At 47.9% G+C, this 17,566-nt stretch overlaps 1 protein-coding gene across 2 annotated transcripts in view; it reads left to right on the top strand.

Annotated features, from left to right (window-relative positions):
* Positions 1 to 17,566, top strand: part of LGR6 (leucine-rich repeat containing G protein-coupled receptor 6) — a 122,559-nt gene that overhangs the window by 77,718 nt on the left and 27,275 nt on the right. The window contains exons 5-6 of one of the 2 annotated variants that reach the window (XM_011990526.1): positions 1,010 to 1,225; positions 5,463 to 5,534. The exons of the other annotated variant lie outside the window; for it this stretch is intronic. Coding sequence (XP_011845916.1) covers positions 1,010 to 1,225; positions 5,463 to 5,534 — 288 coding nt within the window. The remainder of the gene's footprint in view (positions 1 to 1,009; positions 1,226 to 5,462; positions 5,535 to 17,566) is intronic. 2 annotated transcript variants of the gene reach the window in all.

The raw sequence follows: 17,566 nt of genomic DNA, 5'->3' as shown, positions 1-17,566 counted from the left end.
GGTACAGGTCAGTTTGTCCAGTCCCTGTGAGACCATCAGCTTAGGGCAGTAGGGGTTCAGCCCAAGTCCCAACCTGGGGCTCAGAGACAGTAGCGTATTGATAAAGGCTATCATGGCCTGGGCACATCTGTAAAAAGCTAAGGTTGAAAATCTCCTTGTTTTGCTGGGCTGCTAAGATCTTCTAGGGCTCCCATCAGTAATCCTCGTATCACCCTAGAATCTCTGGTTATGCAAAAACAGGATTGCCCACCATCTGTTCACCTGTTCTGAGAGGCAGCTAATCAAGAACTTCAATTGTGGCATGCAGGACACTCCCAGAGGTCATCGACTGAGCAAGAAGCCCCAGGACTTTAGCAGGAGCTCCTTGCCCCTGGGCCCTTGAAGGGACAAGGAACAGGTGGTGCTAGGGATGGGTGACAGGGAAGGGCTTACACTTTTGGGGAGGCATTTTTCTTTGGGTTGGTTCAGAGGGAGGATATTTCCCTCTGCCAATGCTGAGAACATCTCCATTATATGATCTTGGACTATCACAGAAGAGTTAGGAAGGTCGAGGTCACACTCAGAGAGCTAGGGTACTATGGCATAGGTTTGGAAACCCGGGAGTATGGATGTGAAGGAAAATACTGGCTATTCACAAACAGGCTATGGGTTCAGCCTTGGGTCTGAGAGGAAGAAGGAGGATCATTCGTGGAAACATATGGCATAGAGGATCAAGAACTATTGGCTGGTGGGAGGTGGAGTTTGCAGTGAGCCAAGATTCTGCCACTGCACTCCAACCTGGGCAACAGAGTGAGACTCTATCTCCTCCCCCACAAAAAAACCAAAAACTATGGGTTGGAATGGAGCCAAATATGGGAACTCGAAGAGGTGGGATACAGGATACATGTCACAACTTTAGTCCCAGGGAACCTCAAAGGCCCTTTTGAGGGCCTGGCTGGCCCAGTCTAGCCCCAAAGCTTGGTCTGCATCTTGCCCTGGATTGACCCCTCTCCATCCTCTCTTCCACCAGGCGCCTAGATGCCAACCTCATCTCCCTGGTCCCGGAGAGGAGCTTTGAGGGGCTGTCCTCCCTCCGCCACCTCTGGCTGGACGACAATGCACTCACGGAGATCCCTGTCAGGGCCCTCAACAACCTCCCTGCCCTGCAGGCCATGACCCTGGCCCTCAACCGCATCAGCCACATCCCCGACTACGCCTTCCAGAATCTCACCAGCCTTGTGGTGCTGTGAGTGCTGCTCTGTTCCCCATCCCCAGTGGGGTTCTGCTGGGGGCTGGGGGCTGCATGTTTACCTGAGTTGGATTGGAGTCTGGCTAGCTTTGCTCTTCTTTGCATGTTGCTAAACCTTCTGGTCTCCCTTTGGAAAAGCATGAGGATGACCATTCCCTGTTGATCCCATAGGGTTATCATGAGGTCGAATGACATGAGAGCTTGAAAAGTGCTCTGAGAGTCACTAAAGGGCCAGGGTACTATATCAGAAAATAGGAATTAAGCTATTATTTTCTTGCCATGCACCTATAATAACTATACCATGATAACTGAAATATAAGTCAAGAATTTCTTAAGTAATTTCTACCATATTTGACAATTAGATGATGCAGTCATATGCTTTGGCACAGGGATGGGATAAATTCATCTCATTTCCCAGGCCTTAGGAGGCAGAGAAAAGCCATCACTTATAATTAGACAGCAAAACCCCATCACCGTAATTACCTGGGAGATATCATCCCTGGCAGGAACTGGGGACTGGGGTTAACTCTGCCTTCCCAGTGGGAACTTTAGAGGGCAAATTAGCTCCCAGCTAATTGCTATGAATGATTGGTAAGTTCATAGGGTAATTACTAAAAGGGCTTGGAGGTCATGTATAATTGCTTTGGGTTACACACTAATTGCTGCAGGAACATGGCTTAGGAACATGCGTGTTAGTGACTCTACTGAATGGTAACATTCCTCCCGCCCCCCACTTTTGAAGATCTGGCGTGATTTTCTAAGCGAGGGAATGGATGATACCTAGTTCCATTTGAGAGATGAAAGGCAGGCACCAATTTGTTTGTCTGATTCTCTGTCCTGGGAAGCTGGAGAACCAAGATGAATATCCTTGTGGACTATATTCTTCTGTCAGGATGCCACATCCTCCCTTCTTCTGGGAGTCACGGAGTAGGGGGTATTTATAGAGGGTAAACAGAACAAGGTGATTGGTTCTAACTTTGGTGATATCCCCGTGACATTGTGAGGGGGCGGGGTCAGGCCTCTGTGAGTGGTAAGATTACTAGAGAAATAAGAACTTCATGGTTGGCCCCAGATGGATAAGCAGGAGCAGGCATTTATTGAGCGCCCATGTGGTATACTGAAAACTCAAAGAACTATGAGATCTAGCCACTGCCCTTGAGGGGCTTTCGGTCCAGTTGAAAGAGCAGAATAAATACAGGGAAAAAATAATGAATGATGTAGTGTCACTTATGCTAACACAGTCAGATGATAAGTTCAGACTCATAGCAGCATAGGTATGGTGGGAAGGCTGAGGTGGAGGGGAGGGAGGCTTCCTGAGGGAGGTGGGGTGGGACCTGGGCCTGGAAAGATGGTGAAATGAAGAGAATGAGGACATTCCAAGTAGATAGCAATAAAGACACGGAGGGGAGAGTAAGTGTGTTTGACTGCCAGTAACCACGCCAGTCTGGCTGGAGCAGAGGGTCCCCATGCAGAGCTCAGGAGAAGAAGCTGGAAAGGTGCATGTTGGGACTTGCAATGTCAGAACAGAGAGCTTGGCTTCTATCTGCCCGTGTGGGTGGGGGAAGCTTGAAGGTTTTCAGGCAAGGGTTAAAATGGAGTATTTTAGGAAGATTAATTTGAAGGCTGGATTGGAACTGAGGCAGACTGGAGACAGGAAGGTCAGTTCAGAGGTTCTTGGTATCAGTCAAAGTCCAGTTAGTTTAAGGAGGTGGTAGAAGGGATGGAAGGGACGGCATGACTGTGAGGGCTGTTTTGAAGGAAGAATTGACCTGATTGAGAGATTTTCAGAGGGTAGAAGACCAAGAAGAAGGCGGGTCATGGGTGACTCCAAGGTTTGGGTGGGAGCCAAGGAATTGGCCTGTAAGTCAGGCCTGTTATAGATCTAGGAGGTATTGAGGGGGAGGCCCACTGAGGACAAAGAGGGACAAGGGACTAAGGAAAGAAAACCTACTGGTGTGGGAGCAAAGCTGATAGAGAAAAACTGGTCCCTTTGCATGGAGAGAGGCTAGAAACATTACCCCTTCGTCCTTCACCTGCCTCCAACTCATGGGATGGAGGAGAGAGGCTTTTAGCAGAGGGTGACTTGTGAAGTGGACAGGAAGCTGGGGAATGCTGTCCAGGGACTACAGGATGAGCTGTAGGAAGGCTCAGGAGGAAGAAAAGGAAGACTGGATATGATGGGAAGCAAGAAAGGTATTTGGTTAAAATCAAGGATTGTATAGGGGCCTGGCTGGAGGTGTGAGCAGGCAAGCAGGGTAGAAGAGAAGGGGCTTCTTTTCAACCCAACCCTGAACTTTCATCATCCGGGTTGCTCTGCCACATGTGGAATCCCCCTCACCACTGCTCTGGCACCAACAGGACCCCTAGGTAGCACTTAGTTGGACAGCAGTGGTATCATGTGTGTAATCTTGTCTCTTTATCTGGGCTATAAGCCTCAACACTTCCCCCAGACTGGGCCATTTGGGGTGCCCAAGACACCAGGGTTGAATGAGTGGTTTAGGGGAGGAAGTTGGAGGGAGGAGCTGGATGTTTAGCTGAGATGGTTTGGACCTGAGATACTGGGGGAGGCAGAAGAGGGTGGAAAATGGAGATGGAAGTTCAACAGGAGGCAAGAAGAATGATAGAGTTTGATGACAATTGGTTTATAGGTGTGAAAGAAATGGGAAAAATTAAGGGGAGATCACTCCCAGAAGGCGGTGTTTTCCCTTTTGGATGAGAAGCTCCCTGGGGACAGGAGTCTGTCTCCTGAAACGGAACCTCATGGAGCAGGTGGGTAAGGATAGGGAAGACAGACAGAAGCTTTAAATCCCCAGGCTCGCAGGAGTCTGGTCCTTACCCATCTATGCTGGATGAGGCCTGCCCATTGCCTTTATATTTAAACAACATCTTGGAGGCCAGCCTGATTTTCTTCCCCTTGTCAGTGATTTCCTTCTTCCGCCTGAAGATGTTTTTAAATTCTTGAATTTAATAGTTTAACTAGGATATGTTACAGTATAGAATAGTCAGTATTTAAATATCCTGTAACAATATATGCTTTTGAGCTGCAGATTCCATTCTTTCGTCATCTTAGAGATTTTTTGGTATTATGTCTTTGAATACATCTTCAGTCTCATTTTTGGATTCTTTGCTCCAGAAACATCAATTATGCTTGTGTTAAATCACCTTTATGTCTTCAGCATTTAGTTTTTGTTTTAACATTTTTGTCTCATTCAACCACAGTCGTCATGATTATCTCAAGTTTTCTCTCTGACACCAATTCAATTTTTAGCAGTGTCTGCACTGTCCCTTGCTTTACATTTATTGACTAGTTTATTTTTTAGTGATGTAGTTTGGTCCTCAATTTATTTCCTTAATCTACTGTGTCATTTTTCCTTTCACTTAAGAACATTTGTCTTTGAAATAATGTTTTATTGGATTGTTTTGTAGCAGAAGGCTACTGTGATAAATTCCTTTGTGTTCCTGGTCCATTAGTTATCTTTTCTTCTAGGCTTGAAACTTTGCCTGCCTTTTGCATCCTCTTTCTTTTTGCTCACAGTTTCCCTGTTGTATGTTTTCATAATTTCCATGCAATGTTATTTTTTTCCGACTTATGCTTGGATAGCTCTGTCCAGTTGTTCAAGCTGCATCACCTTCGGTCCCCCTTTGCCTGGAATGCCCTTCCCTCTGCTTGTTCAGTTCACCTGTCCTTCAAGGCCCTGCTCTGGATCACCACCTCTATAAAGCCTGCCTTCATTCCTCTGGCCTCACCAATCTGCCTGTTCTCTGAGTGTATCTGTAGCTCTCTCCAATTGTAACAGAAAGCTTCGCCTTTAATTATATGTTGTCTGCAGTGGTTTGCTGTTGGCTCCCGTAAGTACGTCTGGCCACTGAGTCAGGCAGACTGGGTCCTGGGGAGCCCGGCCATAGAAGAAGCCTCAGACTTGAGCCCCTCTGACATCAGAACTGTCTCCTAGAGCTTAGGGGAAACTTGCTTTAGCCTTGGCCTAAGGCTTTCCTCTCCCTTTTTCCTTTAATAGGAAATCAAAATGGGGTAGCCTATGGTCAATGGAGATTGTGGCTTCAGAAGTCAGTCTTGGCCAGTCAGTTTGCTCCTAGAAACAAAGGGATGGATCATTAGGGTCATTCTGTCCATGCTTCTGCCTCCACTTTCCCACTCATGCCACTGTGTGCTCTTCCATTCCCCGGCCCCAGTGCTGTCAGCACCCATTCTGATGCGTCTTTCCTTCCCGTGCAGGCATTTGCATAACAACCGCATCCAGCATCTGGGGACCCACAGCTTCGAGGGGCTGCACAATCTGGAGACACTGTGAGTTTTGAGGTCTTGGTCAAACTCTGTCCTGCCTGATGATGAAAGCCTGGAGTCCTGGAGTGGAGGGAGCACACACAGGGAAGAGCCAGCAGGCCTAGGTGCTGGGGTCTGGCCCCCGGCTTATTCACCCACATGCCCCTCCCTGGCACTTTCTCTGGAATATCACTGAGAATGAATTTCTTCCTCCTTCAGGTGGTCAGAATGTGCCCTCTGGGAGTTCAGAACGGCCCAGGGAGTAGGAACCTGGGATCTCCCTGTGGGCAGAGACCACCAAAATAATGAAAATTCTGGACAGAAATGGGAATTGTAAGAAGCTCGAGGAATTAGAATATGAAGCCTGGGGAATAGAAGGCACGGGGGTAGGGCTGGGGCTAACTTGATGGCAGTTTTGACATCTGTGTAAGGGTGGCTGCTGACGGAAGGGAGAGTAATACCACAGAGTAATGCTGGGATTGTTTGCCAATTGATCTAACTAGCTAAATGATTAACGGGGAGATGGCCCATTCAGCGCTCCAGCCTGACTATAAAAAGCACCCAAGCTGTTGACTCTCAAAAAGCCATATTATTCACACATCATCATCCTGGAATTCAGTTAAGGTCAGAATGCACCCAAACCCTCCCATCATTTCCTCTGGAGTCCTGCCAGCCCCCGCACAGTGGGCTGAGTGGGCCCCACTTGAGCAAACAACTGGCTGGGCTCTCTAAGTGTGGCCATCTCTGCCAGCTGGGGTCCCTCAGCTCCCATGAGGGAGCTGGCTACCACAGCCACCTGGTACAGGCCTGGGAGAGGGGCGATGGGGAAAGAAGGACCCCCAGGTCACCAAGTGCGAGCCACTAAGGTTGGGATAGAGCTCATGGTGTCGGGGGGATGGTCACAGTTTCTCTTGCCCCCGACTTGCTGCACCTCGCTCTCCATAACCAATCCCCCTTATTCTCCACCCCACTGACATACCCCAGGACATCACTCCTGAGGTGAGGGGTTTTCAAGAATCCAAAGCAGCAGAGGAGAAAATGCTGAGAGTCAGGCTGTGACCTGGGAAGCAATATATTGGGGAAAACCATTTAGCAAAACCTATCCCAGGAGGCCTGGGCTGACGGCATTTGTGGTGGTGCAGGGAAAAGTAATAGGGATGCTGAGACCCAAGCTCCACTCTTTTTTCCTGTGGGCACAAGACCCAGGTGTGTGGCTGCTTTCTTGGGCTCAGCCTGAAGTAGGAGAAACGGCAGAGCCAGCCCAGCTTTGCCGGCATGCTCACCCTCCTGAAGACTGACGACTGAGGTGTGGGGGACATGCCCCAGCCTGGAGGCAGGATGATCGGAACCTCTCCCTGCCACTGTGCGTGACTTGGGCTACATGTTCCTCCCTCTCTAGCTGTCATAGACAGCTGGGCAGTTAACTCTGGACAGTCTAGCCCACTCAATCAACATCTGAGAAAATTGATGTCCAGGGAGGTGTCATGGCCTGCCCAGAGTTCCTCCCTCAGTTAGAGACAGAGCAGATCTAGGGTGTGTTAATGAGAAAACATACATGAAAGTCCCTAGGGTAGAGCCTGCTGTCCTATTTTGTCTGGGTCAAATGTGAGCTGTGTGAGCCTGCTATGTGCCAGCTGTTTGGGGGAATCCTGGATGTAAGAGATGGTCATTAGCCTCCTAAAGCCTGTGCCCCCACACCACCCTCCCTCAGGAGATATAAGAGCTTTTAGGGCAGTGTTTGGAGTTGCCATGGATGAGCAGGGCAGGAGGGAGTCCAATGCCATGGGCCCTGGAGTGTGGGCGCTGTTAGCTCTGCTGGGAAATCAGTTGGGGAGGGGATACATATACTGGCTGTGTGTTGGCACCTCTAAAAAGCCAACTAGCAGCTGTTTCTTCACTTTTGGGGCACACTGCCTAATTCTTTCTCAATTAGCCACTGGATTGCTGCGCAGGGCATTTGGCTCAGCTGCTGCTGGCTGAATTACAGAGCAATCCTGCCGCTAAGCGCCCACTGTACCTTTCATCTACGGGAGCACTTGGTTCCATCACACAAAGCCCAGGGCCTGCACCCACTTTACCAATGGGAAAGCTAAGGCTAGGAACCTGGTGGCAAAGCCCTTGGCATCAGACAGCCTGGGGTACAATGCCAGTTCTACCAGCTGTGTGACCTTGGTCAAATCATTTGCCTCTGTGGGTCTCCGTTTTCTAATCTGAAACATAATGCCAGTAATATACTAGTCTTACAGGGTTGGCCTGTGGATTAAGTGAGATGATGTGTGTAAAATTCTTACAGACCCTGACAAGCTGTATAGGAACCTGCCCTACACTCCTTTCTCCTTTCCCATCCCCTCCTCTGAGGGCCTCCACCTCAACAATACCCCTTTCTTCCTGCCCTTGAGGGGGTGAGTTCTTCTTCCAACTTTTGATCTCCAATTAAAAAGGGGAAAAGTGTGTTCTTTATCCTCTGTTCCCCAGAGCTTTTGCTGGGGAGCCTGCAGGGGCAGCCAGATGTGGCAGGGGGAGGAGTAGATGGGAGAATAAAAGGAGAAAGAAATGATAGTCAAACCTTTTAATTGTTGCATAATTGGCACGCTTTGCAGCCTCAGTTATTACTCTGGAGCTTTTCATGTGAGCTTCTCACTGGAAGGGTATTTCTCCCTCAGGCCCTGTAAATCTCTGCCACTTAGACTTCTCTCATCTCCGGCAGCAGAGGGAAGATCAAACCCCTGCGGCCCAAGCTGCGGTTTGGCTGGAGCTGTGGTTTGGCTCCTCTGCAGACTCCTCTAAGTGGGGAAAGCAGCCCCCAGCCATACCACCTGGGGAGGAGGGGCCAGGAGCGGGCATGCACACGCGTGGCCACACAGGCATCTGGAACTGCACAGCCAATCATGTGCACATGCAACACACGTGCCACAGGTTGCAAGCCCTACATGATCCTCACTCCACATAGGCAGCCCCACCCCACAACCCAGGACAGCACAGAAATGCCCATCACAAATGCACCTGCAGCAACATGGCCTCTGTTATGGCCTCAGCTCTGGAGAGCAGGCTGTTTGGCTTCCAACCCTGGCTTTGCCTCTGCAAGCTGGGTCAGCCAGAGGAAGTAACTCCACCTCCGTGAGCCTCACTTCCTTCATCTACACATGGGCTGCCTCAGAGATGGGGGAAAGTGGGAGAGACATACACCATGCTCTCTTTTACTCAAAAAGGGCCAGCAAATTCAAGTGATTTGGGCAGGGTTCAGGGGATGGGCACTGTTAAGACCTGTCTCTTGCTTAGCAGAACAAATCAGGCCGACTTCACCCACCCCACCCCCTTCCTGCAGAAACCTTGCTGTCCCCTGCAGAAGTCTGACCTCGTAGGAAGGAAGCTCCTAGGGCATTTCTCCTGATGTAGTCATCATCATTCCAGACTTTGCCAAGAAACCTCAGCCAGAAGCAGACAGGTCATGCTCCATCCTGCATCCACAACTCCTTTCTACTTCCACAATGAGGATGACGCCAACTTGCTGGGAAATTGAGAATCACAGGTGGTCTAGCCCCCAGACTGTGAAGTAGTATTTCCACTTACCAGATCAGACCAAATGTAGGTATTTGGGGGTGAGTTGCCCATGTCTCTATAGTTTGTAAGTGATAGTAAACCACTAGAAACCATACCTCTTGCTTCGTAACATGTTGCTTCATTTAGCACGAGGTTCCGTCAAGGTCAGCTCAATCGTAGGACTTCCCAGGTATCTAGACTGAGAGATAAGAGAGCATGCTGAAGAACATTTTTAGGAAGGTTTACCCGGGAGGTCTCAGGACCTGAAACCCTAGGTCAGTGTTTGGAAATGTGTGCCTGGAGGCCATGAGGAGCTAGTCTAGCCTGACAGCTAATCTTTAAAAATCTTTGCAAGAAAAGAAAAGGTCTAGCAAACCCAATTGCATCCTAAAGGGCCCACCCTCATGCTCTAGATCTGGGAACTTGATGGCTGAATCTCAGCTAGAACCCAGGAGGGGACAGGGTCCAGGATGGACCCAGGGACAACAGTGTCTCACCTCTCTTGGGCCTGGATGATGCTCCCTGGGCCTTGTTATAACCTCATTGAACAAATCAGGCCCAACTGGAGCCCTGTGCTGGCTGGACACTTTCCTTTGGAGGAGAGCCTGGGGCCATAGTGAGAACAGAAATCTGGCCCCAGCTGTCTCTCTAAATCAGGACCGGCATTCAACAGGGGCCTGGGATGGGAAGAGAGCAAAGAATTCTGCCTTATAATACAAAATTGTACCTTCCACATCAAATCTCCTCTGGTGACGGATGCTCTGGTGATCTGTTTCCACAGAACGTTTTTACTTCAACAGTGACTGTAGCTAGAAAATGTTCCTCTCTCTGTGTGTCTTTGAAACTGCTAATGCCAACAGGAAACTGGCTCTGACTTGGTTCTGAGAGTATCTGGCCTACGCCTCACTCCTGGCCCTGATGTCAGCCTTTGGCCAGGGACAGGAAACCAGGTGGACTTCCACCGAGGTCCTCCCAGGGCTCGGGGATCTTCCCAGGGTAGTATGAGGATTCATCTTGACTCAGCAGACCTAGATTCAAATCCTGGCTCTGCCACCAGCATGTAATAGGTGTAAGTCACCTGACTTCTCAAGGGCCTCGGTTTCCACAAATAGAAAATGGGGATAATAGTTTTCAGTTGAGAAGATTGTTGGCAAGGATCGCATTAAATGAGATGACTTCACATGGTGCCTGGAACATTATAGGTGCTTGATTTATGTTGGCTTCCTTTCCTGTCTTCCCATTTAATGTTGGACAGAATGTGTCCTAAGGTGGCTGGGAGGATGTTACCCAGAAGTGTCATTTCACAGTGGTCCATGCTGTGTCTCATCTCCTCTGTAGGATGGATGGGAATTTCCAGGCAGTCAAGGCATAGCTACTGTGTTAATTTCCTGTGGCTGCCATAACAAATTACCACAAATTTTGTGGCTTAAAAAAACAGCAACGGCCGGGCGTGGTGGCTCATGCCTGTAATCCCAGCACTTTGGGAGGCCAAGGCGGGCAGATCACGAGGTCAGGAAATCGAGACCATCCTGGCTAACAGGGTGAAACCCCGTCTCTACTAAAAATGCAAAAAAGCCGGGCATGGTGGTGGGCGCCTGTAGTCTCAGCTACTTGGGAGGCTGAGGCAGGAGAATGGCGTGAACCCGGAAGGCGGAGCTTGCAGTGAGCCGAGATTGCGCCACTGCACTCCAGCCTGGGTGACACAGTGAGACTTTGTCTCAAAAAAAAAAAAAAAAAAAAAAAAGCAACTTATTCTCCCACAGTTCTAGAGGTCAGAAGTCCAAAATCAAGGTGTTATCAGGGATGGTGCCTTCTGGAGGGTTTGAGGCAAAATCCATGCCATGCTTCTCACCTCACTTCTGGTGTCTGGTGGCAATCCTTGACTTATAGACCCATCACTCCAATATCTTACTCTATCTTCAGGTTGCCTTTTTTGTTTTCTTCTGTGTCTCTCCTCTGCGTGTCTCATCTTCTTGTAAGAACATTTGCCATTGGATTTGGGGCCCACCATGTTAACCAAGGATGATCTCATCTTGAGATCTTTAATTCCTACTGCAGAGGCCCTTTTTCCAAATAAGCTCACATTCACAGGTACCAGGCTTAGCTTACATTCACAGGTGCCAGGTTTGAACATATCTTCTGGGGGCTACATATATTTCAACCCACTATACAGCTATCCTGGTGGGCTCTATGACAGAGCCCTCTGGGGACAGGCTAATGGGTTGGGGCAGAGGTCCAGATGAATCTTGCAAATTTGCCTTCATATCTCAAGGTAAGTGCTGATAGTCCCACTAGTCACTGGGCGAATAATAATTACCTGCAGTTAAGAGAATTAGAAATATTTTTTTCTGAAAGGCTGTCTTGTCTCATAACTTATTTATCCCCCCAATCACTTGTTGAGAAAGACGAGGCAGGAACTGTGTATCCTCATGTTACAGATGGGAAACTGAGACAGAGGGTGGATGACTTGCCCAAGGACACCCAGCTAATTAAGAGCCAGGATTAGAACTTGGATTTCTCTGCCTTTGGCCCAGTGTCAGCCCATCAGACCACACTGCCTCTTGAGGCTAAGAATCAAGGAACTCTCTTTCCTTGCCAGTTCTTAATCATCTTACATTTGTGGGTTTATTAGCTGCAAATTTGTAGGGTTTTGTGGCTTATAGAGGAATTTATTGTTCCATATAAATTTTTTCTGGCTTCCCCCACAGAACCACTAATAACTTTTAACAGGCAGAAAATTGAGCTGCCCAATGAGTTTGTGTTGCGTTCTGTGACCGTGACGAGTTATTAATAGTTCTTCCCAGCACAACATTCCCTTTCCCATTGCCCTGGTGTGGGGGGTAGCCAAGGTCACTGCTCCTGTCATTGCTGCCTCTCCCTCCCCTGCTGGCAATGGGGACAAAACTTCCGCCGTGAACTCTACCCCCTCCGCCGACTGCTCCCACAGGCACCCCAGCCAGCTGGTCTGGAATGGAGAGGAAGGGAGGTTAAGGAGGGTGGGGAGGATTGGCCCACAGGTTCCTTAGTAGATGTCACGGAGAGGAAACGAAGTTCAGGTCTGGCCCTCCCATATCTGTAGGAAGGAGGAGCTGGTAAGAATTAAAGACTACCACTCTCTTTACTTCTGTTTCTTTAGATTTACTCATTCCATACCTATTTATTAAGTTTTTAGTATGTGCCAGGCCACCATTATAGGCACTGGGAAAATATTTATGAACAACAAAGTATAGCCCCTGCTGTCACAGAGACGAAAGGGTTCTAGATTAGAAGTCCTGAGTTCTTTTCAACTTATCATGAATGCACTGTTTCCAGCATTTCTGACCTCATCACCCTAACCCCTTAACCTTGGCATGTCCCAAGGCTCAAGTTCTCTCCCAAGACTCAAGTTCTGTTTACGCTCTCTCCCTCTGTGTTCTCATCTGGTCTTGTATGTTTGCTGATGGCTCCAGCCCAGACCTATCTCCTGAACTCCAGACTTAAATATTCAAAGGCCCTCTTAATGTGCTCACTGGATGTCTAACAAATATCCAGACTTCCAGACTGAACCCCGGAGTCTTTCTCTGAACCCATCCCACCAGAAGTCTTCCCAGCTCAGTGATGGCAGCTTTACTCCTGCAGTTACTCAGGCCCAAACCTTGGAGTCATCCAAAACAGCTCTCTTTCTCTCACATCCCACATCCAAGCTGTCAGCAAACTCCATTAGCCCCATCTTCCAACTATATTAAGAATCTGACCACTTCTCACCCCTTCCACTGCTACCACGATGCTCCAAGCCGCCATCCTTCTCTCACCTGGGTTATTGCAGTGGCCTTCTATCTGGTCACTCTGCTTTCATTCTTGTCATCCTACAATCTATTTTCAACACAACAACCAGAGTGACTCTTTTAGTATGCAAATCAGGTCATGTTACTTTTCTCTTCCAAACCCTCCAGTGATTCCTCATCATACTCCAGAAAAAAACCCCAACATTCTGTACTGGTCTACAAGGTCTCAGATGCTGTGGCCCCTTGCTGCCTCTCTGGTGTTACCCCTTCCTCAATCTACTCCAGGCACGATGGCCTCCTTGAATACACTACGTTTGCTCCTGCATCAAGCCTGTTCCTTTTGTCTGGAATGTTCTTTCCACCATTATCCACATGGTTTACTTCCTTACCTCCTCTAAGACTTTGCTCAAATGTCACCTTTTAAGTATCCTCCCTGGTCACCACTTTGCAACCTCCATTCCCAGCACTCCTCGTTTTCCATAGCGTGCACCACAATCTGATATCCCAATAATTTGTTTACTCACTTAATTGCCTGCCTCCTATCTCTCCATAAGTTTTATTCACTTTTATATTTGCAGCTCTTGACCCAGTGCCAGGCACAGGGAAGGTACTCAATAAATGTTTGGTGAACAACGGTTTCAACAAATAGATGTATGGCTCCTGGCAAATCTTTATCCTCTCTGGGCTTCAGTTTTCCCATCTGTACTGGGAGGCATTGGACTATCTAACATCTAAGGTTCTTCCCATCCCCAGTCACATCTATACTCTGAGATATGCAGTCTCTAGCCCAGACCTCTCCTCTGAACCCTAGATGTAAGTATCCTCTAGTCAGTCCTCTCACAGTCCAGGAGCTGGCACAGGTATCTCATGCTGTCTTGGAGAAATGGCCTGGATATGGACTGAACCCACAAGGATGGTCCCTCGGCCCTCCCTTTGGTCTAGGTCACCTTCCCACAAGCCAGTTGGTCAGAATTGCAAGACCCTAGCTTTTGACCGGAAGGTCCAAGTCTCTGGCAAAGATTATCAGGCCACATTCTGCTGTGGTCAGGAACACCTCAGAGCCTTCAGGTCTCCTGTATTAACAGGCCCCAAACATCCGGGTGAGAGAGATGTTGCCCACAGAGGTCTGATTGCATCCAGAGAACTGGATCCTGTTCTGGGTGCCATATCTTAAGCGTGGCAAAGGCTCTCCTGGGAAGGGTGGTGAGAATATGAAGTGTAACAAAATGTGATTCAAAGAACTGCAGAGAAGCCTTGGATAGAGTACAACGATCATCTTTGGAAGGCAGATTACATTTTATGCTCTTCCAGCTGACAGCATGAGGGCCAAGCAGGGAAGTGAAGATGGACGCTCCAGCTGATGGTAAGGAAGGATTACTTAATCTGCAGAGTGGCCCAGCAGTGACAGCACCAGAGACACCCAGCATGTCAGTGAGTGCCCTGCCCTTTAGATAGCTCTAGTACAAACTGGATCCTCATTGGGCCAGAATCTCAGAGGTGATTCTTCCTTTGGGGGCAGGTTGGACTATTATATTTTACCTCCCTTCTAATTCTAGGTTTCTGTGGTTCCAGGTGCTTCATTAGGGCAGGGCAACAAGTAATCTCAATCTCAGAGATCAGTCATTTTCTTTAAAATCAGCGCTGCTATTGCTTCAGGTAGATTCTGAGTTTTCTCTCTGGCGAGAAAGAGAATGTAGGTGGAAGGAGGGAGGTTGTATCTGTGTCTCTCAATGGAAACTAATGACAACTTTACTCATTGCTGCGTTTATTAATGGGTGGCCTTTTATGTAGATTGTTTAGAAGGTAAAACAATACTATTAGTCATAAAATTTTCGTTGGTTCTTGGCTCACCCAGTTATCTGCCCCAAGCACGTGGAGTCATATTTAGGACAGAGGCTCTGTCTGCAGTATGAGAAAAGCAATTAAGACATGTATTCACTGTGCTAGCTTGCCTTTGTTCCAGGCCTTTGGGAGATAAAAGGCAATTCAGAGTTTACAATCTATCTAAAATTTCTGTGTTTTGCATTTCACAATGGGGGGCTAGGCTCACCCATATTTCCCCATGTGCCCTTATCTATGATTCAGTAATAAACACAAATGTTAGCCTTGAGAATAAAAATGTGAGTGGAAACCCAATTAGTGATATTCATCTTTCTTAATTGCTATGAAAAGGAGATGGGCCAACTTGCGTGCTGACTTTCGTAGCATCTAAAGAATGAAAGTGTCTGTTCTAGTAGCTTATGTCTAGTAAAAGGAAGAGATCAAAGGAATTGGCATTATTTGAACATCTACTCTGTGCTAGTCTCTGGACCAGGTGAACAGAGCAGTCTTATGCAATGGTTATGTCCCATTTACAGGTGAAGAAATGAGCTAAGAAAATTAAGAGATTTGTTCAAGATGATCCTGTTGGTGCACAGAAGACAAGAGCTCTCTCTAACACAGATAACATACAAAAAGACATTTAACTTCCAAATCATAGTTATTTGGCTTTGACATGCTTATAAGCACCAAAAGAAACGCCTGCAGAACCCCAATCCTCCACGTCCATTTATCCTCTCTCCCTAAAACTTTTTTCTTAGCCCTGCTATTTAGAGCCTAGTCAGGATCCAACTCTGTGTAGAATATAGGAAAGTGTTTTAAACCAGGAGCCAAGAGGCCTGAGTTTGAATCCTGGCTCTGGAACTTGCAGCAATTTACCTCCTCTCTCCAAGCTAATTTCCTCATCAATAAAAAAAGGGGGAGGGGGCCGGGTGTGGTGGCTCCCGCCTGTAATCCCAGCACTTTGGGAGACTGAGGCGGGCGGATCACCTGAGGTCAGAAGTTTGAGACCAGCCTAACCAACATGGAGAAACCCCATCTCTACTAAAAACACAAAATTGGCTGGGCATGGTGGTGCATTCCTGTAATCCCAGCAACTTGGGAGGCTGATGTAGGAGAATCATTTGAACCCAGGAGGAGGAGGTTGTAGTGAGCCGAGATTGCACCATTGCATTCCAGCCTGGGCAACAAGAGCAAAACTCTGTCTCAAAAAAAGAAAAAGAAAAAAAGAAAAAGAAAACGAAGGAACTGGATAGGATGACTGTAAAATCCTGGCAGCTCTGTCGTTTGAATCTACATCTGAATCTACAGTGAGGCTCTCCAGAGATCTCTGAAGTTGGCCATTTCTACATAACCTGATGGAAAAGAGAACATTGGGCATTTGGGTCCTTGAACAGCTTGGGGCTGGGGTTGCCTTCTCAGCTACTTTTACTGATTGCATGAATTTGCCATCTGTTTTGATTAGATTTGGCTAGAAACAGCCCAGCAGATGAAGGGGTGTCTTAGCTGTGGACAGCTGCAGCTTCCAGACTGAGCTCTGGCTGCAGTTGGAAGAGGTTTCTCTTTAACTTCAGTCCTTCCCCATCTGCTTCTAGCTCCCGGGAGCAGGAGACAGAACAGCGAAATGTTCCTGGGCTGCTGGCTGGCTGTGGGCTGTTAAAGATAATAGTCTATTAAGCCATGGATGAGTTTTCCAGCTGAAGCTTAGGCCATCATAAGCCATCCTGCAATGGAAGATACACACTGAGCCTGGTGCCAGGGGAGGCCTTCCCTGCAGTCACCGAGAGTCTGTGTGTTAGAGTCTAATCCCAAAGGCCAAGACACTGCCATGAAGCAGCCAGCTACCAAGGCCAATGGAGCCCTCATCTTGAGACCCTGCACAGTGGACTCAAATGGTCATCCTACAACAGTGAACATTCACATGTGTGGCCTTGTGCCTGGGCTGTGGGAGATCCAAAAGTGAACCCATATGCTTCCCAACTTCAACAAACTTCCTGTCTCATTGGGGAGACAATATGCATGTAGAAAACCCAACTGTAGACTCAAACTGCCTGGGCTTCAATCCCCGTCCTTCTAGCTGTGGAACGGTGGTCAAGTGATTATCTCCCTCTGTGCCTCAGTTTCTCATCTCCAAAATGGAGGCCATTATGGTACCTACCTCAAAGGGTTGGCATGGCAATTAAATGAATTAGTATATGCAAATCACCTAGAACCATGACTAATGCATAGTAATTACTATTATTACCTCCACTATCATTACCATTGTAATGCTATGCATGGAGAGGAAGAAATCCCAGAAAAGTTCCGAGAGAGTGAGTGACTCCTTCTGACTATAGGGATTGGGCTGGATTGAGGGAGAAAGGTATATTTGAGCCGGACTTCAAAGGATGACTAGGATTTCAACAGCTGTGGATGTAGTGCAAGGGTATTTCAGACTGAGGGCATGAGGGGCGCAAGTAGCTACACAAGGGTGTGAAAATGGCACAACCCATGGAGAACTGAAATGGCAGATGAAGCTGAGGGATTAGTTAAGGGCATCGGAGCCCATTAAGGGATTTGGATTTTGTCTGTAAGCCCTTGTTCTGGAAGCCTTTCCAGATTTTTCAACAGGAGAATGACAGACTCAGTTTTGCATTTTAAAAAGGTCTTTCTGGCAGATGTGTAGTTGCTAAGAGTGTGGGCTTCAGACTCACACTGCCGGGGTTCAAATCCTGGCTGTGACACCGAATTAGTTCAGGTAGGCTAAATGGCTGTGACATATAGACTGAAACATGGATAATGGCACAAACACAATAGAAGTTTATTTCTGGATCATGTAACAGTCTAAGGAGAGTGTGTCTTCTTGGCAGGTGGCCCTCGTCCGTGTGATGACTCAGGGATCTGGCTTCTTGGGAGCTTGCCACCTCTAGGGCCTCACTGTTTTTGGCCTCTAGC

Source organism: Mandrillus leucophaeus, unplaced genomic scaffold (assembly GCF_000951045.1).
Source record: "Mandrillus leucophaeus isolate KB7577 unplaced genomic scaffold, Mleu.le_1.0 Scaffold38, whole genome shotgun sequence".
Taxonomy (NCBI): Eukaryota; Metazoa; Chordata; class Mammalia; order Primates; family Cercopithecidae; genus Mandrillus; species Mandrillus leucophaeus.
This window is presented reverse-complemented; position numbering and strand designations above follow the sequence as displayed.